The sequence below is a fragment of the Schistocerca piceifrons genome, chromosome 3 (assembly GCF_021461385.2).
Source record: "Schistocerca piceifrons isolate TAMUIC-IGC-003096 chromosome 3, iqSchPice1.1, whole genome shotgun sequence".
In the NCBI taxonomy this organism is placed as follows: domain Eukaryota; kingdom Metazoa; phylum Arthropoda; class Insecta; order Orthoptera; family Acrididae; genus Schistocerca; species Schistocerca piceifrons.
In genome coordinates this window covers 661,460,711-661,484,191 of record NC_060140.1, presented here as the reverse complement: position 1 = coordinate 661,484,191, position 23,481 = coordinate 661,460,711, and the positions used below count along the sequence as shown (strand labels likewise).

At 36.1% G+C, this 23,481-nt stretch overlaps 1 protein-coding gene across 1 annotated transcript in view; it reads right to left on the bottom strand.

The window, feature by feature from the left end:
• Positions 1–23,481, bottom strand: part of LOC124788950 — a 462,645-nt gene that overhangs the window by 40,289 nt on the left and 398,875 nt on the right. Inside the window, exons 8-9 of the mRNA XM_047256237.1 lie at positions 9,822–10,009; positions 2,027–2,124 (exon numbers count right to left, since the gene is read on the bottom strand). Of these exons, the coding sequence (XP_047112193.1) occupies positions 2,027–2,124; positions 9,822–10,009 (286 nt within the window). The remainder of the gene's footprint in view (positions 1–2,026; positions 2,125–9,821; positions 10,010–23,481) is intronic.

The following is a 23,481-nucleotide window of genomic DNA, read 5'->3' as shown; positions in this document are numbered from 1 at the left end:
TACCCATGGGCTCAGTACTATTTTTGATATATGTAAATAGGCTAGCATTAACTGAACAGCATCATAGCACTATCCAGTTTGCAGCTAATGCAAGCATTCTGGTCAGTGGGAAGACAGCAGAAATGTTACAGACAAGTAATCTGGACCATTAGCTAGTATTATGAAAATTCAGAAAAAAAGGTAGTGTTAAAGTTTCATACCACCAAGAGAAACAATATATAGATAAGTAGATATCTGACAGATATTGCAAGTGTAGCTTATACAAAATTTTTGGGGATCTGGTTCCAAGAACCTTAGATGGGATACTCACATTGATATATTTAAGAGACAAAGTACCATGTACTGTTTAATGAGAGTGCTTGAAAACTATTGTATAAGAATAGTCTAATGACTGTTTATTACACTACTGTACATTCTATTCTGGAGTATAGGATTACTTTCTGGGGTAACTCGCCATCCTACCTAAAACTCATCAGGATGCAAAAAAGGATAGTGAGAATCATGACTGGAATAAAAAGGAACAAACCGTGTGGACCACTATTTAAATGGATGGGTATACTTCCTGTTCCATGTATTTACATCTTTAAAAGTGCAATGTTTATTAAGAAATATGCATTAGCAAATTCTAGTGTCATCCTCCAAAATGAAAATCTGCATCAACACACCACAAAACAGAAAACTGACTTTCACATGCTCAAAATAAAAACCAGTTTGTGCCAAAAAGGAACATTACAGTATCGTTATATTATTTACAATACATTGCCAAAAGAAATTAGAGCAATAAATGATCAAAAAATAAAGCAGTATTAAAAGAATATCCATTAATGCATTTTTTTCTATTGTCTGGAAGAGTTTCTCCAAATTCTTTGAGACTTAAGAATATTAATGTTACGTGTATAAGCTGCATTCTTTATCACTTACAAAAATATTGTACAAATTTGACTACTTACAGCAATTAAATGTTGTAATTATTACTATTAGTTTATTCATATTTTCAGTTGTAATTTTATAGCTACGGTGATTTAATTACAAGTCAGAGCTGTAAAATGTATTAATTAATACATAGAAAACATGGTGTAAACATGAAGATATATTTGTACTGACTTGTCCAAATCTGATGTTCTGTACTGTACATGTAAGATTTACTGGACCAAATAAATACAAATACATCCCCATACCACTGCACTGGACAGTCGACTGGCCTCTGGAAACACCCTGCTGACTCACTGTCACTCAGTACTGTGCTGTGACATAATCTTCTAGGGCAGTGCAACTATGATGGGAAAGTACCTATTCTACAAGAGAATGCAAAAAGAGATATTGTGTCAAGTTTGTAACTGAACATCTCATAGAAGCCTCTTAAGGGACCTACGGATTCTTACATTTACATGCCAATGTACATGATAGGCAAAATAAAATTGTCCTGGAAAATGTTTATAAGACTGATACTCAATTGACCCTTGTCAATGAGCAGGAGAACTATCCATCACAAAAAGTGTGTGTGTGTGTGTGTGTGTGAGTGAGTGAGTGAGTCTGTGGGGTGGGTGGGGGAAGGGTCTTCATGTGCACATATGCAAAGAGCTTTCCCAGCTGTTGATAGATGACATTATCTCTGAAATCAGCACATTTTGGCATTATAATGTTTCGTTTGGCAGTGTAAAATGATAAATCTTTTGGGAAATATTATTCATGAACTTTGTTGTGGAATTATATTAATGAAAATTTGAAACTAAAGCTTATTTTTTAAGAAATAAATACTGAAAAAGAAATCATAATGGTACAGTGCAAGATGAAGACTGAATTTATTAATTATAAAATGTGAGTGAGGAGTCTGGTTATTGTAATCATATGTACTCCCTTTGCAGGTTCCTTAGAGTGACCTACCAATTTAAAAGGAGATTTGTTTCCATATTGGAGGAGTTTTTTATAATGTGTGGAAAAATTAACTGTATCCAGTTAATTAATTTCCTTTATTAATTATGTATATTTCTTAAAACAATTATTCTCATAATACTATAATACATACTCATCTGTCCCAGCACGTTTGTTAAGAAGCTGATTGAGTGCATCAGGGTGACTGTCCATCATATGCACGTACACTTCATCTAGAAGCTCTGCTGGCACCTGAAACAAAGATGATGTGGTGCTTATGTACTTACATACTTCATCAATTAGTGCACAGTTATGTACTATAACAATTAGTATGCAATGAATTCAGAATTCTTTTTATAAACAGTAGGTAATTTATAATTAAATTCACTTTCTGCTAATTTTCCAGTGAGCTGTGTAAAAGTGATATTAATTTTGACATCATCATCAAAAGATGCAGTCAATTCAGTTGGTAAAAAATGTGAATATTCTATGTATGTATGACTATTGTATATATAAGATGAGTAAATATTACAGTGTTATGAAAATACTCTTGTTTTCAGCACATTTTTGGCGACTGACACATTCTGTAAAATAGGTACACATCAAATGGCATCATCAAGTTCATATAAATTTATTTTTCACACAATTCATTTTGACTTGCTGCCTCCATCATTGTTCTGCATACTGGTATTTGATTAGCTTCAGCTTCCTCACATAGTGTTAAAAATGCTTTACAAAGCCCGAAAATCCATGCACAGCATCAGTAGTAAATCTTCTTCTGAATATTTTTCACACACTTGTGAGTCATCATCATCATCATCATCATCATCATCATCAGACTGAGTAAAAGCATAAGCTGCAAGTAGTAACGTAAGATTTCATGCTTAGCTTGACAATGAACTTGATTTGCCACAATGGTCTCATGTACATGGAATCAATGCTCTTTGACCAATGAAATTGATGTGTTTATTGTAGATGGTGTCAAAAATAATATCACTTTTACGCCCGGTCATTTTTTCTAAACCTTGCAGGTAGCTTTTAGCATATGGATAATGCAATAAATTGAATATGGTCTTTCAGGAAAGTAGTGAAACATATTGAGAAAATGAATGAAGTTGATGGTAAGCAATAGCTATTGTAATGTTGACGTGAAGTGAGTCTTTAAATAACTTTTTCTGTGAAATTACTGTGAACATAAAATATCTAAAATTAATCATTACATCATGCAGGAGTCATCTTTATCTCTCTTTTAGGAAATCATACTTCCTGAGAGAGGATGCTTGACACAGTGGCCACATCTATAACTGTATTTGGTCTTCAACAAAAAGAGGAGCATAATCACAGATACAAAGTATATGAAATCAATTTGAATAATATATGGTATAAGACTTCATTATAGTCTTGTTTGGTCTGCAGATTGATCACACAATAATCCTTGGGTGTCCACAGAAATTTGTGTTAGAAGGGGAAAGATTTTAAATTGCCATTTTTAAATACATTATAGCTGATTTAGTGATTGTGTTAATTCTGTGATGCTCTATAAACTGAATTCTTTTTGCATCTCAAACTACTGACAGATTCTACAAGTCGAATTGACAACATCTTGTTAGACAGCAGTAGAATTCTAAACATAACTGTAAAATGTATATTGAATGGGCTCTCAGACCATGATGGTCAACTACGTTCAATTGATAATGTTAGCCCTCTTTGTAAGAACAACTCCTGCAGTAAAACTTTCAGAGTAATTAACATACAGTCTATCAATAGCTTCTGTAATTCGCTACAAGAAGTAGACTGGGACCAGATTGAGCTCTTTGACAATGTTAATGACAAGTACAATGCTTTTCTAAATGAATTCATCTGGCTATTCGAAGCGGCCTTTCCTAAAAGGACTGTCAAATCCAAACGCGAAACCTACTCTAATAAAAACTGGCTAACACTGGGCATCAAAACATCTTGCAGAAGGAAAAGGAATCTGTATGCCTCACTCAAATTCAGTTATAGTGTAGAAAAGGAAAAACATTGCAAACTATACTGCTCTATACTTAAAAAAGTGCTAAGAAGGGCAAAGAGTATTTCTATAAAATCAGAAATTTATGTCTCTAACAACAAAATTAAAACCATACGGGGCATAATAAAAAGGGAAACAGGTAAAATCCCTGCTGCAGACAACACAGTAGAAATTAAAACAAATGATACCATTCATGACAATGTTGAAATAATCACAACATTTTTAACAACCATTTTCTGGCGTCAGCAGCACAAACTGGAAAAACATGTTCTGTTAATGAAGCCATGTTATCCCTTCAAAACGCTATTAATAATAATAATAATAATAATAATAATAATAATAATAATAATAATAATAATAAAAACCAAGCAGATTAAAGTGTCTCCTGTCACAGTACATGAAATTGAGAATATAATTAGAGAGATGAAGAGCAAGAATTCTGTTGGCATAGATGGTATATCTTCAAGATTACTGGAGGAGTGCTATAAGTCGACAAGCAAAATACTGTGCCACATATTCAATGAATCCATCAAGCAAGGGATTGTTCCTGAGAGACTAAAGTTTGCTATTGTCAAACCTCTCTTTAAAAAAGGCGATAAAGCCGACGTTACCAACTATCGGCCTATCTCCCTTTTAACAACCTTTTCTAAAATTCTTGAGAAATTGGTTCAGAAAAGACTTATTGAACACCTCAAACATTATAAGGTATTAAACAGTAGCCAGTTCGGATTTCAACAGGGTATATCAACAGAACAAGCTATTTTTTCCTCCACCCATCAAATCTTAGACTGTTTTAATAATAAATTGTCTCCTGTTGGTATCTTCTGTGACCTTTCTAAGGCCTTTGATAGAGTTAATCATGAAATCCTCTTAGCAAAGGCTGAATATTACGGTATAAGTGGCTCAGCTGGCTCAAAGATTAAATCCTACCTAGCTGGAAGAAAGCAGAAGGTCATGTGGAACGACTCTGAGGGGTACTCTGTGTCATCTAGCTGGGGCTCTATTGGCTGTGGTGTTCCTCAGGGCTCTGTACTTGGCCCCCTTCTCTTCCTCATCTTTATCAATGACCTTCCCTTGTGTACTAGCTTTAAAACTCACTTTACTCTTTTTGCTGATGACACCTCTATCCTCATCAACAAAACTCCCAACCTCAATCTTGAGGAATCAGCCAATATTGTCTTTAGTGAAGTATGTAATTGGTTTTTAAATAATGGGTTATCACTAAATGTTAATAAGGCCCAGTTTGTACATTTCCAAGTAAGGGAAAAGTTGAGGATCAATTAAGTATTACATTGAATGGTAGTGAGTTACTACAAGTTGAGTCAACCAAGTTTATGGGTGTACACATTGCCAACATTCTAAAATGGTCTGAACATATTTTGCACCTCCACAGAAAACTTAGCTCAGCAACATTTGCTGTTCGTATTATTTCCACTGTATGTGACCGAGACACTACGAAAATTGCTTATTTTAGTTATTTCCATGCACTATTGCTGTATGGCATAGTTTTCTGGGGTAATCAGCCATTATCCAAAAAAATATTCATTGCCCAAAAGAGAGTTATTAGGATAATGAGCGGAGTCCTGCCTAGACATTCTTGTAGGAACCTTTTCAGAAAATTAGGGATACTGACAACTGCATGCCAATATATCTACTCCCTGTTATGGTTCATTGGTAAAAATGGACAATCGCGCAAAACCAATGATTCATACCATACCCACAATACCAGGAGGAAGATGGACCTCCATTATGAATCAAAAAACCTTACTATTGTACAAAAGGAGTTCATTACATGAGCTGCAAGGTGTTCAACGCTCTCCCACCATCACTGAAATTACTTATCCACGAGCTTCCCAAATTTAAACAACAGCTCAAACAGTATTTGTTAGATAATTCCTTCTATTGGGTAGAAGAATATTTCAGTAGAGTTAATTGTAATTGATTTTTTCATTTACTAATTTGATGTGCTATTGTGCATTACGATACTCACAATCACTGTTAACATTACTGTGTCTTTCATTTAGCTATTAAGATCTACCATTTTTTTAATGTAATTTTTTCTATGCCTATTAATGTGTATTTTGTCTTATACCAGATATCCTCTTGCAAGAGGTACTTTTATGTATTCCTTTTGTATTATTTGTAATAATTCTGACACGTGCTACATCCATGCGAATGTCTCACAGTATTGGATTTATGGGATATAAATAAATAAATATATGTCACCTCAGAATTTTTAAGGTAGATCAGTTTGATACATAACTGTCAAGCAAAGTTCAGTTCCCTAGGCATAGAACTACATCTTATGTTTTTAATATGAATACTGATGCTACCTCTTTTTTGAAGTACCTAAAAATCATAAAACCTACCAGGTATCCATATTTGTTAAAGTATATGTTTTCTGAAGGCACACCATTAAACAACCAAGTCCACAGCTACAAAACAAGAAACAGGTAATTTTCATACTGAAATAAATGAAAAGTCAGTTATTGAAAAAGTGCTCTTTGTCAGCCAAAAATTCTGTTTTGTGAATTATCAAATAAAATCAAAATAATATTAGAACCCCCCCCCCCCACAATATAAAAAAATCCTAATTAGTGAGGGTATTTATAGTATCACAGAATACTTGAATCATCAGCATTCACAGCAAAGCAGCTTATTTCTTTCATTATGGTGAAGTGAAGCATTTATTGGAAAAATAAATTGTATTCACACAGATACAATAAAAATCCTTTTATTATTATAATTTAGTGTATTCTGTCTGTTGTTATGTGTGTGGTTCTATTTAGTACTTACGAATATTTTATGTACCAATGTATACTTGAAAAACTGTTTCATATAGTATAGTCTATGTATTATCATCTATGACAAAATCCTTTATCATTGTATAGATTGAGGTACAAAGATGCTAAATGAACTGAATTGAATTCGACACTTTTACACGATTAAATTTAGAGTATCCCACAGACTATGAAATTCCACAGCCACAAAATATTCACAAAAGAAATTTATTCGTATTCCAGTAATGTTAGGTTGAAACAGAAAATTAAAAATATGAAATAGAAGAAGAATTGGAATACAGAAAATCCTGTTAGATGTTAATGAAGTAACCAGTGAAAAATGCTACATTAATAGGTACTCCTCCAAGTGGAGGAATGAGGCATTGGAAAGATGCTTGTCCAACTCTGTATGAACACTTTGTTTGCCTGAAAAACTTCACATTTGATCACGCTAATAGATTCATTGCATTATTTTCATGCATTATATTTTTAAATATTGACTGACAGAACTATTGTTCAACAAAATGTGTTTTGAAAGGAAGTGTAACACACTAGACTGACTCTATGAAAATGGAAAATACCTTAAAATCACAATATAATTTGCTGGTACAACTCACTCTTGACATCCTTGGACTATACTGAGGTGCTCCTCATCTCTTAAGTTTGGCACATCATTGTGCAGCGATGCCAGCACAGATAGACTGCAGAATTCCTGTACTAGCACATACAATTGTATTTTCTTTTAAAGACTGGTGAATTTGGGCTCATAGATTAAGTTTGAATGGAAGCACCTACCATGTAACATAACAGAGTTGCGAACAGTCTTCTGCAGTAGCTCTGCTGTGAGAAACTGAATGTATAATCAACAAGTCATCACAGGTGTTCTTCATCCACTGACACATGGTTAACTACTGATGTGACTCTACTGTGCAACAAAGGGAGGGGGCATCCATGTGAGAATTAGGAACAGGTGATGGGCATGTATACTGCTGCCATGTTTATGATGTTTCGGGAATCTTCCTGCCAGGGTGTGGGACCAGTTGCTTTCTGCAGCTTGATAAGGACTGTAAGAGGAAGTGACATGCAAATGACTGGGGACCCTATTTTGGCACTGGTCTGTTATCCATATCCTCTGTTACATCAAGGAATCAGCACAATTTCCCATGAACAGTGTGAAAATGCATAGTGATTGTTAAAGTCACAAAACTTCCTGCTGTGCCAGACAATGCTAGATATTCAGTTTAATAACACAGACAAATACTGTTATAAATGCATGAGAATTTAAATGTGTGAGACTTTTGTAATGAGCCTTCAGATTCCAGAAGGGGGCTAGTGCCTCTTCTTCCTCCATTCCTCTTACCAAAGGCCTAAATTTTGCCCCCACACTGAGGAACCTTTCCACCTTTGTGGAGTGAGTGACCATCTTTCCTGAGGACTGCAAAAGACTGTGAACAAGACGGGCATGTTACACTATAGGTGTGTACATACAAAGTTAATCTATGAGCTCAAGTGCACCAGTCATAAAAAGAAAATACCAATTTATGTGCTCCCACTGAGTAAAAATAAATTTGGAGTTTCTTGTACTGTAAGGAGTAATACATAGCACAACATGCAGCCACAGAGCTATGAATTCTGTAATCTAGCTGTGCTGGAATGGCTGCGCAGTAATAGGCCAAACTGAAGAGACAAGGAGTTTCTTGGTTTAGTCCAAGGCTGTTACAAGTCTTGGACCCAGCCCATTAGAGAATATCATTATTTATTAATTCTGCAATTTTTCTTCTACCATTATTCTCTCATGGGATGATTATATGGGCAAAATTAACCTTTTAAGGACTCAGCTTACCAAAGATTGCTAAATGATTAAACAGAATAAATGAAATGGAAGATGCTTTCATTTCTAAAAAAAATAGTTTGTTATCGAAAGAAGTACTGAAAAAAATGTGTTCTGGTGCTGCCCTTTTGCTGAGATTGTATTGTTTGCCAAAAATCAATAAAGAAGGGGATGACATTATGGCCAATAGTGAATAATTTGGGTGCATCTGTGTACAATGTGGCAAAGTATCTAACATCTGTTCTCAGCACTCATGTCAGAAAACGTGAACACTATATTTCCAGTTCTATGGCTTCTGTTTAGTGCTTTAAGTATTTATGTCTTGGTCCTTCAGATTTGCTTGTGAGTTTTGATGTAGTGTCTCTTTTAATCCGGATTCCTCTTGAAAAGTCTTTGACCTTAATTAGAGGAAACTTGGTATGAAATGATGAGCCTTTGCTGTCACGTGCTGATACTGACCTACTTTTTATACACTGAACTATTTTTATACAATGCTAAACATTTTGAACAAATTGACAGAGTGGCTATGGAAAGCCTAATATGCCCCATAGTCACCAATTTATTTATAGATGATTTTGAAGGTAGGGGACTAAGAATGGCTTTTTAAAAACCCATTGGCAGTTGGAAGTATGTTAAAGATACATCTATGGCATGGTCACAGGAACTAAACACACTCAGCTGTTGTATCATTTTAACTGCTTTCAGTCCAGCATCAAATTCACAATGGAGGTCAAAAAGTATGGAAAGCTTTCTTTTCTTGATACATTACTCTACAGAAAGGATGTTTGGACTCTGGGACACTGTGTGCACATAAAATCAATGCATACAGACCAGTAGTTACATGTGATGAATTGTCATCCTCTGTACCACTCCAGTAGGGCCTTGAGGCTGTTGGTTTGGAAGGCTTACTCCATCTTTGTCACAAAAACTTTGACAAAAAAAAACTAGAACACCTTAAAATTGAGTTTAAGCAGAATGTCTACAACTGACAAACAACTTCATCAGCCTTTCAAGTTTGTGCCATTGTCAGATCCAGCACAAGATGTTTGTAGATCAGTTGCTTTCCTACCATATGCTAGTAGGGTATCTTAAATGATAGGAAAGATTATAAAAAGATCCTATATTAAAAGTGTATTTCATCTTCTAGCCAAGGTTAGGGCTCCCCTTGGCTAAGACTGAGAAAGACTAGTGTTTACAGAATCCCTTACTATTGTGAGAAAATGTGTATTGGCCACACAATTTGCACTGCTCATGTCAGATGTGTTGAGCACATAATTCAAAACAAGCTATTAAATATATGTAAAATTCTTTTTCACATAATACTTACCATAAAAAGGTCCCTATAGTGATCTATCATAGTGCGTAAAACATTGATAACATCTATCCGATCCTCTGCTCTTTCCTGTGTGGTAGGTATGTCTTTAGATGCTCCTGGCTTTACACAGTGCAGAATATTTGGAGCAAAAACAGTTGCCAAATTGTTAGAATCCATCTTGTTACCCAAGACCCATTCACCTGTGTGAAAAGAGAAGATAATGTCAGGATGGTGGAACAGAATGTCTTGCTGGTACAAGATGCAGGTTCTTTTTTGTTTCATTTTCCATTTAATATACACTATGTGGGAATGTAATCAATTACTAAAGGCACACAACAACCAAGTAAAGGTGAAATATTGTTATAATGACACATGATTCAACAGGCAGAGTGTTACCATGAAAGATTTTTGGACATGGTGCCATATCTTATTGTAAAAACAGTCACTGAATAAACATGATGTTTTGTCACACTTTTCGTGACATTCTTCTGGATCTACTCAAAGCAAGGAGGCCATTGCAACCATAGCCAGACCATCAGTTTTATTCAGTGACAGCTATTTTTATGTGACACCACAGCTAGAAAAAATTTATCTTAATTAAATAATGATTTTACAAGAGTTATTAAATGGTTTTCTACAGATGAATCTGTATCTTGTTTCATTTAAAGCCCTGCAGGCAGTATATTCAGTTACGCCTAACAACTGGGAAAAAACAAGTAATGAATGTTGTACATGTCAGTTAGTTCTAAATTTTTGGGTACAAAAAATAAATGAGAATTTAAAATGTAAATACAAGCTAACAAAATTTAAGGCCTTTTCAACAATTAGTTTTGTAACTGAAAGCTCTGGAGACAAAAAAATGAATATAAGCTAACACATTTTACAATTTTTCACTTGATAATGTCTTATGGAATAATTTTCTGGTCATATGCATCACTTAAACGCGTGGCAACTCCTCCACTGCCTCCACCCATAGCAGCAGATGATGGGCTGTGTAGACAGGAAACCAGCCCCCCAACACCCTTGCTGGTCACTTCTGCCGGAGGAAGAACTTAGACGGCCAAGCTTTCTGGATGCAAGGCATGTCAAACCGTCACTCAAGTAGTGTCTTATTCTGCTCCAAGGAGGCAACACACCTGGCTGTGTCCTCAGCAGTTTGCCTGAGCCATGCCATGTGGCTCACACCATTGTCCACAGCATTTTGCCACGATATACGCAAATTGCATAATTCTTATCCCGCACTCATTGTCATTGTTCTATTGTGGTTTGGTTAACAAGAAGAGTGCTACTGCATTTTTCTGCACCGCCTTCCCGAGCTTCATTGTGCTTCTATTGACATGAACAGAGCCTGATGCTGGATGCCTGGTTTTCCTCAGTCCAAATAGTGCGATGAAGTGCACTGCCAACCAGCTGTTTTGGCACCCCTTTGCTGCCAAGCATGCCATTGAAATGGGTTTTCCCACACTGCCAGACGATGCTGAACAAAGGCTGCAAGCCATTTGTGGTCTGCCTGGTCCAGATCCTCCACCCCGGGCAAGGGCCCCTCCTTTGATTACAAGGTATTAGCTCACTGAATGTTACTGTAGTTGTTAGCTTTTGGGTTAATCTTTTAAAACCAGCCCCCATGGTTCTTCCACCATGCCCCAGCTTTTATTGCCATTTTTCTTAACTAGCACACTGCTGAGGCATGTATGCTCCTTAGGATTACAGAAGGGAACATAAATTGTTCCTTCAAAAGGCAAGCTCTTATGGTACAATAATGTAGATTAAGGAAGATATCTGATATTCGTGCACGAACATCTCATTGGCGTATTTTCAGGATGTTTAACATTGCAATTACGACTTCAAAGTGAATGTATTTTACAAAGATGACAATATCTACTATTACAATAATAGATTTTAAAAATTACAGATTAGTGTTGAATGAAAGTGAGATTTTTGTAATGAAAATAGAATGATAATTATGTACTGAAATGTATTTCTCTGTTTTGCTTTGTGGTTAGAAGCAGATATCTGTTCTAGTCTATCTTATGTACATCTCTTCATTTCTGCATAACTACTGCAACCTACATCGACTTGAGCCTGATTACTGAAGTCAAGCCTTATTATCCCACTACAATTTTTAACCCCCCTCCACCTCCCCTACTTACACTTTATCTGTAACCAGACTAGCTTTTCCTCCATACCTTGGAATGTGTGCTATCAACCAACTCTTCTTTCAACAAGTTGGTACCCAGATGAGCCATCTAATCTTCAACATTCTTCTGTAACACCACATTTTAAAAGCTTCTGCTCTCTTCTTGTCTGAACTGATTATCATCCATGATTCATTTCCATAAATAGTTACATTCCAGACAAATGCTTTAAGAAAATACTTCCTAATCAATAAATTTATATTAGATATTAAATATGTCTCTTTTGAGAATTGCTTTCCTTCCTATCGCCAGATTGAATGTTACATTCTTTCTTCTTCAGTTATCATCAGTTATTTTTCTGCCCAAATATCAAAACTCATCTCTTGTGCCTCATCTCCTAATCAAATACCCTCAGCATCCCCTGGATTATTTTTACTACACTCCAATACCACTGTTTTACTTTTGTTGATGTTTATCTTGTATCCACTTTTCAAGACATTATTTGTTCACCTGATCATTCTAGGTATTTTGTCGTCTGTGGCAGAATTACAATGTCACAGGCAAACAACAATATTTTTGTTTCATCTCCCTGAACCTTAACTCTATTTCCAAATTTCTTCTTGGTTACCTTTACTGACTGTACAGTATACAACTGATTAACATCAGAGATAAGCTACAACTGTCCCTCCATGTTGTCAACTACTGCTTCCCTTTCATGTTGTTTGACTTTCATAGCTGCAGTCTGTTTTCTTCTGCTCTCTGTATCTTATCCCTCATACCTTCAGTATTTCAGACTGTATTCTAGTCAACACTGTCAAAAGTTTCCTGTATATCTACAAATTCTATAAACATGTCTGACTTTTTTCAACCAGTACTGCCTTGCAATCATAAAACATGTAGAGGCGTAATTACAATTAGTCTCATACTGTTTGTCAGAAGAAAGCTGAATCACCTGTGGGATACCTCTAAGTTCAGTAATGGAACCTCTCCTTCTCCTGATTTGTATCAATGATCTGGATGTGCATGTTGATTCACATATAAAGCAGTTCTACATGTGTGTCACCACCGACAACCCATTGTAAATAAAGAAGCAACAAAGCATTATGGCTTCAGGATGCAAAGTGACCTAAAATACGATAAACATATTGAACAGACAAGTTCCAAGCTGAGTACAGGTTGTTACCTTTTAAATGTTATAACAGCATACATAACTGGGCACACACCAATGAGTGCTTACTATGTGAATTTTAATATGTACCTAAAATATGGCCCCATATTATGGGGAAATTCCCCAACATCTCTTGGGACCTTTAGAATCCAAAAGAGATTCATTAGGGTTGTTACGGAAGCAGAGCCCATTCATTCATGTAAAAAATTGATTAAAACGTGTTAGAATCATGTATATTATTGACTCATTAATGTAAATTTAAAAATTGTTATTGGTAGTGATAGTAGTATGAGAAAAATTATGACATACACTTATATTATACAAGATTAAAAGGAAATTTACAAGTTGCCCCAGTAAATACAGGCTTGTGTCAGAAAGGTCTATGCTACATGGAAATAAAACTGTTTAAAATGTAAGCCTATATTAAATATCAATGCATCTGGAAGATGTGTCAGACGATATCTGCACTATCACTGCTTCTATTCCGCCCCTGCCATCTTGGGCCTGCTCTTTCTTTTTAACCTTCATCAACTTATACTTCTCTCCTACCGAAGGAAGTAGCGATAAGTTTTGAAAGGTAAGATAGTGTACACATTTATAGTATGTCTATCAGCTGTAGTGACATTTCTCATGAAGGTAAGTACTGACTAGCAATTCTCTCTCGTAACTTTATGTGCTTTTGTAAGATTAATGGTTAAACTATTAGCTGTGAAACAGTTGTAAGTATGCAGTTCTTCAGTTTCTCCCTGGGTATTAATTGATTGAGCAATCCATGGGTGTACTTCTGGTTCATAATGTCCAACAGACACAATATTTTGGTGATCAGATATGTTGCCATCATCAGGTGCACTAACAAACTGACATCTTGGGGGTGCACATCTGACTTATATCTCCTCCCCCTGCTGGCTGCTCCACACATGGTCCACACCCGATAGTGCACATTGATGTTTGTGGCTGGCGATGCCCAGCGGGGTGTTCCAGCTGTGGTAATGTGAATGTAGGCACTTTGTCCGCCCTGGCCACTAGCTCGCTGTGTTTGTTGTGTGTCTTGTTGTATGTTTTATTATTCTCCTGACTGTGCTGATACGGCTGTGTCTGGACCCTTTATTAATATACTTGTGGCATCAGCAAAAATTACAGCTCTTGAAGAGTCCTCCAATGTCCCTGGTACATCATTTATGTAGATCAAGAATAGCAAAAGGCCAAGCATTGAACCTTGTAGCACACCGTATTTAATGCTTCTCCATATCTAATCTTATTCCTATTATATTTTTTTTAAAAATGTGACCCTCTTTTTTCTATTGTTAAGATATGACTCCTTCCATGCAAGCAGAAGACCTTTAATGCCATACCATTTTGGTTTCCTAGCAGAATCTTCTGATCTACATGATCAAAGACTTTGGAAAGATCACAGAAAATGCCAAAAAGGTAATTTCTATTATTTGGTTAAAATGGAATTGAGTTTGTGAGGTCATATATTGTCTTTTCAATGCAGAAACCTGTACGAAGTCAACCTGAGTTGTTGTTAAAAGGTTATTCTCACAAAGATGGTTGAGTATTTCATTGTAAACCACCTTCTAAAATGTCTGAGAATGAGGGAAAGAAGGAGGTCAGTCTATAAACAGAGATCAGTTGCTTGTCTCCATTTTTTTAAAATATTGGTGTTACTATTGCATCACAGAAAATGCCAAAAAGGTAATTTTTATTATTTGGTTAAAATAGAATTGAGTTTGTGAGGTCATTTATTGTCTTTTCAATGCAGAAACCTGTACGAAGTCAACCTGAGTTGTTGTTAAAAGGTTATTCTCACAAAGATGGTTGAGTATTTCATTGTAAACTACCTTCTAAAATGTCTAAGAATGAGAGAAAGAAGAAGGCCAGTCTATAAATAGAGATCAGTTGCTTGTCTCCACTTTTTTATATTGGTGTTACTATTGCGTGCTTCAGTCTTTCAGGAAATACACCCTGGCTCATTGACTAGTAACAAAGGTATCTCAAGTATGGCATTGCCAAATGATTTATGTTTCAGTGAGTTGACTGATAGGGACCTGCCACCAGACAATTGTACTTCTTCTCAAATTTCACATGCTCCCTATGTTACCTGTACTGTAGGCACATGCAGAGTTTTGTCTACAGTGACTGGCTACATGTCAGCAGTGCTGCATCCCACCATTGCAGCCTGTCAATCACAATGATATTTTAATCAGAGTGTACTACTTTGGATGAGATATCATGATAGTCGTTAGAGTTCCTACTTTTTAGTGACAATGATTTTTGTGATTTCTCTAACAGCACAACTGGCAAAATGATGTCAGGTGGTGAAGTATGCATTGCCTGTCTAAGTAAGATTATTGGATATGCCTTTGATGGACATCTTGTAGCTACTGTTAGCAGTGGCACCTCAAGCTCATTTTTGTTGGTGTGGCCCAGATAAAAAGTCAATAAACTTTATAACCAAATTGTTCCAAACCGTCATTATATAAACTCCATGTTTGTCATTTATGCTAGAGGAAAGGAATCTCTCAGCAGGTTTTTTTTCCCCTTGATGAATCTTAGTATAAGGGCAAACTGACTTTTGCCCATAATATGTGTTATTTCATCTGCTTGCACATAAAGATAAATGGCAGTAGCATCTCTAATCATTTCTTCAATGTAAACTTGATGCATACAATACAAAAGTTCATTTTGTATAATTTATAGAGGGAAATAATAGACCCGTCTAAGTGGTCATCTAACACACTGTAAGGATTTCCTTGTGGAGACAATAAATCTAAGAAATTGCCATAGTTAGCTGAACTCTAAGTACTAACTCATGAGTTCCACAAAATGTTAAGCAATCTACTACTGTGTTTAATATGTATGTATTCTTTGTAACTAATTCATTATTGTTCTGAATTGACTTTTATATGCTAAATTGATCTGAGCAGCAATGTTAAATCCACCAAACATTTTGCATTTAAAAGCATTTTCTAAATGTAATCAGCTTCCCTCATGTGTATTAACCTGTTCATTAAAATGCTTTAGATCCTTAAAGCCAATTGTTGTCCAGAATCCTTCACCACCAAATAAAACATAATAGAAACAAAATAACTTTTGTTTCTCTTCACTCACTGTTATCCATGACTTTTTGCAGAACTATGTTGTACTGCAGGAAGTTGTTTTCTTCTTTCCATCGTTTTGAAAAATTAAGAAACCTTTTGGTTGACATGCACATGATTGCTTGATTTCTAGCTCCTCTTTTGTACTTAATAAATTAAAGTTTTTATTTCTTTTTATTTTTTAAGCAAACAATCGACTTTATTAATTTTAAAATTACTGTAAGAATACTTGAGTTTCAACTAAAAAGCTCCAGAATACAGAGCTCTACTAAGAGATGGCCACTTTTGCTGTTTGCAACATTCCCTGCTGACCTGCAGGAGGGTGTGTTAAGTGTCGTAAGTAAAAATACGGGTTGTTGGCCTAAACTGGCTGGCCCCACAAACTGTGTACAGGTGTGGATGGGTGGGAAAGTGGTATCAGGATTGAGTCAGTAGGGTTTATTGAGGTGTGGGAAAGTAGCGTTACATGTGGGCTGCTCCATCCGCTGAGCACGCCCAAGGCAGCCCCATGGCGTGCTATGGCCAGGGCGAGTCAGAGGAAGGGAAAACTTGGTCACGTCACTACAACTGCAGTTTACGGGGCAGGGGGTGTGGAGGGAGTATGAGCCATGAGGCCATGGCCCTTGGCTGAATGGGGTGGGGGAAAGGGAAACAGGTCCGTCAATGTGGAATGATGGGCTGAGGGGAGGTGTGAGAGAAGAGTAGTGGCAAAACTTGGCCCTGCTACAGGCAGCTGAGAGTACAATCATATCACAAAATTCTGGTGGGGCCAGGCCCTTATGAATAAGCCAGCCCTGACTGTTAGGAAGAATTCTTTGAATTTGAATTTCATATCATCTGTCCCTCTGATACTGTCATCTAGGAAATCAGTATCATTTGCTTTGTCAAGTTATTTGTTTAATATTTAATAATGTTCCAAACTGCCTTTGTTTTGTACTCAAAATTTTGAATTTTCTGTTACAGTAAATGGTTTTTACCTTTCTGATGACACACAGGTGAATTTTGCAATACTGCTTGTAACACAGTGTTGAGTCTTGATTAGAGCTGTTTGATACAACACTTTAGCCCCCCCTTTCCCCTTAACTTCCACTGTAATTGTTCCTAATCCATTGTAAAAAAAATAAAAAAATAAAAACTGAAATCATAATACTGGAAAAACATTTTTAAGAAATTGATTTCACGAATACTTTGTGTCCCTGGTAAAATTTTTCATATTTTTCTTTCCATAAATTCTCTCAGAATAGAATAACTAACAAGGGGACCATGCCTACTTGATCACTAATTTCATATGAATTTATGGTATATACACCACTTGGTCCGAAATGAAATCGACAGAAGATGGAGATACAGATAGCCTAGTGTTTAGAGAAAAATTACATTTTGGATGAGGGTCGAGTGAGGCATGAGCCATTTATGTTAGTATAGTTTCAAGACAGTGGTTGGTGCAGCAATAATCCAGAGGTCATATGGTCGGGTCCCTATGTGGAAACATTTTTTAATTTTAGTTTTAACATTACTCAAACAGCAAATAAATTGAAATAATGCTCAATGTATTGTATTTATTGATATTTTCATAAAAGGCATTAAAAGGAAAGGCATAGGAAAATAAGGGATTGCAAATAAATTTACAAGAAAGGATTGTACTTACAGCCTCGATGACGTCTCTGCAGATAACTTTTCAAAGTGTACAGGATTTTGTACTCTATTAGTCTGATTTTGACTTCTGAGCTTCCCTCGGCTGCTAATGCCAGCCTGTGATGTCTATTTTTATCATCAGTTAAAGAATTTGATCAAAAAGCTTCAAAACTGCTTGTCTCATTGAGTGAGAAAAAGAAATCACATCCCAAGAGGACTGCAGCAAAATACATTTCATTGTACATCACCAGCTATCCACACCAATATTTGCTGGAATGATGTGTTATGCGTGGTTTGTTGCCAAAATGTCTGATGAGGGAGAACCTTTTATGAATGTAAACCAAGTTTGTCTTTCTATGGAAACTTTAAAACAATCATATGGTGGTAAAAGCGCGATGTTTATAATGTGTGCAAGATGCCGAGAAAATTACTGTTTTCTCTGTTTTATAATTAATATCACCAAAGCACATGTAAATCATCAACTGTACAATAATAAAAATATCTCATTTTACATACCAAGTTCAAGTATATGCCTACAGTCCCTGCCTGGAAATTTATTTGCCATTCCTTTTCATACTTATTATGAAAATATTAAAAAATACAACAAAAATACAACAAATTTTGGTTTATTTGCAGTGTAAGTAAGATAAAAACTGAAACTAAAAGAACATTTCTGAAGAGGGACTCCATTCCATCAACCTTTGACAACTACTCTGCACTCTTTCAACTACATCAACCTGTGCTTGGAAACTACATTAACATAACTGGCTCATGCCTTGCTGAGCCCACATAAAAAAATGGTATTTGTTATCTAAACACTTGGCCATCTGTGGCTCCCACTTCAGTCACTTTCACTTCTGGCCAAGCCTGGATATTTCACTTCTGGCCAAGCCTGGATATGCCATAAACTTTGATGAAATAGATGATGATGAGTAGGCATGGTCCCCTTTTAGTCAGCATTTACAGTTCCATAAAATTTTCATCTTCCTTTCTTATTAAAATCTGATGTATGGGAATGCTTCATTGCTGCCATTTGACCATCATGATTGGATAAAGCTTTCACCAAAAAGCTCACATCTAATTAACTAAAGACAGCTGTATCTGGAAATAAGTTATTAATGACTGTCCTTCTTTTCATGTTGGGAATGTTACTGTGGTTGACAATATAAATCTGAAACAAATAACTATATATGCCCTCAATCAGATCTATCTGAGACAAAATCTACTTTGAAATCTTCAGATACAATCACTTCCCAGTTATTTTTGCTAACTCTTATTAGTATCCTTGATAACTGCTTAGTAAAGTTTAAACCACTTCTTGTCGAGGGACTATACACTGACAGAATTGCTGTCTTCTTTGTTTCCAAATATGTCGCAGAAGTACAACACTTGTAGTTGTTCAATGCAGTAATCACTGAGACTTTATTCAACTTTTTGCATATGCAACCAATTCACCCATTCCTCAGGATACGGTGTTAACTTGTATCCATCACTATGCATCTGTTCATTTTTTGTGACCTCCAGATGAAGTTTGTTATGCATAACACTCTTGTGTAAGATTTTTTAATATCCTCTATCAATATGAAAAGCTTTTTACATTTTAATGGAAAATTCAAAATGTATTAGGACTATTTGCTAAGCCTTCTACAGTTCAGTCTGCCATTTTTGTTGCAACTGTGTCTATAGAGATTTGGAACTGTCTGTTGGAAACGTTTTCTCTAAAAAAGGCACAGAGAAAATATTAGAAATCACAGGGATTGGGCAGACAGTGTACAAATAACCTCTTACTGCAAACATTCAGATGCAGACCATACTGTGAGTGATGCAATCATGTGAGGAAGCAATGTGTCAATCTCACCCACATATTATTGCCCCAGTCTACTGAACGACTCTCGAAGCTCTGAATTTATCCATTCAACAGACTGCTGCATATAGGGCTTGGCATATCACCCACATAGTGACACAATCTCGATATTTTTGTGAGGAGCATTTCCAGCAATGTGCCTGATTTCAGCCTCAGTTGCATAGTTCAGTTTCCGCTCCAGGCTATTCCAGAAACCCCCCATAGCCACTAAGTGATCTTTCTTACCAAGAGACTGTAAAGCAAAGGTGACACTGCTTAGCTCTTGCACCTGGTGGGTATTCACTAGGCAGGATGTTCTGCAGCCTACTAGCTGAGACATTCCTGTCCCAATACTAAGCCCTAGCAGAAGGACCTTTGAGGTCCTCTTAACCTTCTCACCACTCTAACTATAATTTGCACCTTTTCCCATGCTTTGTAAGAGTATTCATGAATTCCTTGGCTTGTTCACACACTTCTGTCTACAGTCTCTAGAGCAGAGAAGCAGTGGACATCTATGAGGTCTGTTAAAAAAATACCGGAACATTTGTAATTTCACACCAATGATGTGATGGAACGAAATGCGATTGGTATCCCTGCGCACACCTGCATTTAATGTGTAACTGCTGGAAGTTTCACTGTTGTATGTCTGTTAGCTATTCTTCACTGCTGTATTGAGTAGAATGTTGTGTAGCACAGTTCGTGAATTTTGATATAGCAGTGTTAGATGAGCAATGAATCTGCATTAAATTTTGCGTGAAACTCAAGAAAACTTTTACAGAGGCACACCAAGTGATGCGTAAAGCCTATGGTGGTGAGTGCTTACGATATACTTGGTTCACACGGTCTAAAAAGGGCTGGACAGAAGTTAAAGATGATCCTCATTCAGGATGTTCTGCAGCCTACTAGCTGAGACATTCCTGTCCCAATACTAAGCCCTAGCAGAAGGACCTTTGAGGTCCTCTTAACCTTCTCACCACTCTAACTATAATTTGCACCTTTTCCCATGCTTTGTAAGATGACACTCATGTCAGAAACGTCAAAGAAATTATACATGCCGATTGAAGACTGAGTCCCTGAGACATTGCAGCAACATATGTAACATTTCAGTTGGATCATGTCATGAAATCCTGACACAGCATCTTGGAATGCATTGTGTTGCCGCCAAGGCTAATGAGTCAAGACCAGAATGACCTTCACCTTGCAATCTGTGAAAAGTTTTTGGATCATGCAAGTGAGAACGAGACATTCCTTAAGAGAACCATAACTGGTGATAAAATGTGGGTCTACAGTTATGACGTTGAGATCAATGTTCAATCTTCATAATAGGTTGGGGAAGGTTCTTCAAGATCAAAAACAGCTCATCAGGGTAGTTATTTTGACTCTGAAGGATTTGTTCATCATGAATTCATGCCACTGGGACAAACTGTTAGTCAATGGTACTATTGAGATGTGTTGCAATGCTGCAAGAATATGTGAGAAGGAAACAACTCGAAATGTAACGAGAAAATTCATGGCTCTTGCATCACGACAATGCACCTGCACAATCATCAGTGTTGGTGTGCGACTATAGCACAAAAAACAAAATCAGTATGCTGAGACATCCTCCATACTCTCCAGACATGACCCGTGTGAATTTTTTTTTTTTTTCAAAGTTGGAAATGCCATTGAAAAGATGAAGATTCGCAACAATAGACGAGATAAAAGAAAATTCGTAGATGGCGCTTTTTGAGATCCAGCAAGAGGCACACCACGACAGCTTCTGGAAGTGGAAAGGGTGTTGGGAGAAATTTATCAATTGTGGAGGAGAGTATTTCAAAGGAGACTATGCACAACAAGTAAACGGTAAGCATAGAAAAATATCTTGGACAAAGTTCCAGAATTTTCTGAACAGATCTTCTATAATAAAGCTAGCAGTCTTGCAGCATCTCTTGAACCTTTGACTGATCAGGCAGCATTGACCACAGCCTAGTCACCTACATTACTCTTAACTTTATTGCTGCTCTTAAATGTTCTAATTCTGCCTGTGCCAGTGCCAGATCAGTTTTGAGTTTTAAGATCAGAATAATCAAGGAAAGACAGTCACAACTACTACAGGATCAAAGGGTAGTAACATCTCTGTCTTCACAGCACCCGACGTGATAAAAGCATAGGCAGTCTTCACATTGTTCACTGTCAATCATTTGTCAAGACTCTGTAACAGTTTTCACACTTGTCCATTGTGACAATATTTGTTTTGTTTTGGAATATAAAGATTATTTAGGGATAGCTGCTAACTCAAAATTGCAATTATACAGTACTATTTTATTTAATAAAACTGACAACCAATACATATAATTTTGATAGGTAACTTATGGAATAAACCGATACATACTTTACTGAATTAGCTAAATGTGATGTTACTCAATGTTTTCCTTAAAATGTGATATTTCCTGTTAGACTGAGATCAAATTAAGTTATGTTTGCTACTCAAGTATAAAGTGAACAGACGTTTTAGTAAAATACAGTAACACCATTTGTTATTTTTATTCTCTACATTTATGTAAAGCTCACAGTTGCCTGAAGTAAATAGTGCTTTAGAAAATCTAGCCTATTGCTTACAACAATACTATTATCTACACAAACCGAGTTGATACTCAATGTGGTAACTGATGATAGTGACCGTAAAAGCATTTTCCATTTATGGCTGCTCCCCCACATCAAGTGTCAACGTAACATAGATATCTTTGTCATTCTTGGAATTTGACTGTCATTGTTATTTGACATTTAACTGCTGTAAATACAGTATTCTAACACTTTTACAGTTGCACTAAAATTAGACATATAACTGACTATAACTTTTTCAGCTGCTTTTTACACAAACAAAATATCAAAATTTAGTCATGCTTACAAATTTTAGCAGTGTTTACAGCTTCAATGTTGTCACAGGAAAAAGCAACAATAAGAAGACTGTTCAACAAAATGGGGACACTTACAGCTTCTCAATATATTTATTACTTAATGGAATTTGTCAAAAATAATATAACCCATTTTCACACCGACAGCTCAGTTTATAGAATCAGTACTAGAAATAAAAACATCTTCACTAAGATTCAAAGTCACTGCGGACCAGAAATATACCCACTGTTCAGGAACACACATTTTCAGTAACATGCTAGACGCCATAAAAAGTTTATGTACTAATAACTATCAGTTTAAGATGAGCCTAAAGGATTTATTCATGGCCAACTCGTTCTTTTCTATTGACAAATTTCTTTGCAGAACCGATGGATGTACATATATTATTAATAATATCAAATTGTTTGAGTGTTACATAAAATCTGACTTCTGCATATATTAAGTGCAGTAATGTGACCAATGTAAATTAGTGTTGTAAACTGGTTTTCTCTTAGATTATGCATGGCTAAAATAGCCTAAGAATTCTTGTATGCCCCTCAGTCAAATAAAATAATAAGGTCAGTTTCAAAACTAAAATAAGTTCCTTTAGGAGTAAACCAGGGCAGCATCTTAGGGCCACTATTCATTCTCATATACGTGAATGATTTACAATTGGCATAGTCCATATCAGTTCAGGCAGGCTAGGAAAAAAATCTTACCTTCATAGCCTCAGATGTTATTGAATTTAGAATACATTAAAATGATGGACTAAGTAAGGAACATGTATTTTTTGTTTTTTTTTCCAAAAAAATTCTGCTCTGAGGTACAGCCCACTAAAGACGACACTGCACATACATTTTGAAGTAGTTCTAGATTTTTTTTTTATTTGAAAGATAATTTCTTTATGATTACAAAGAAA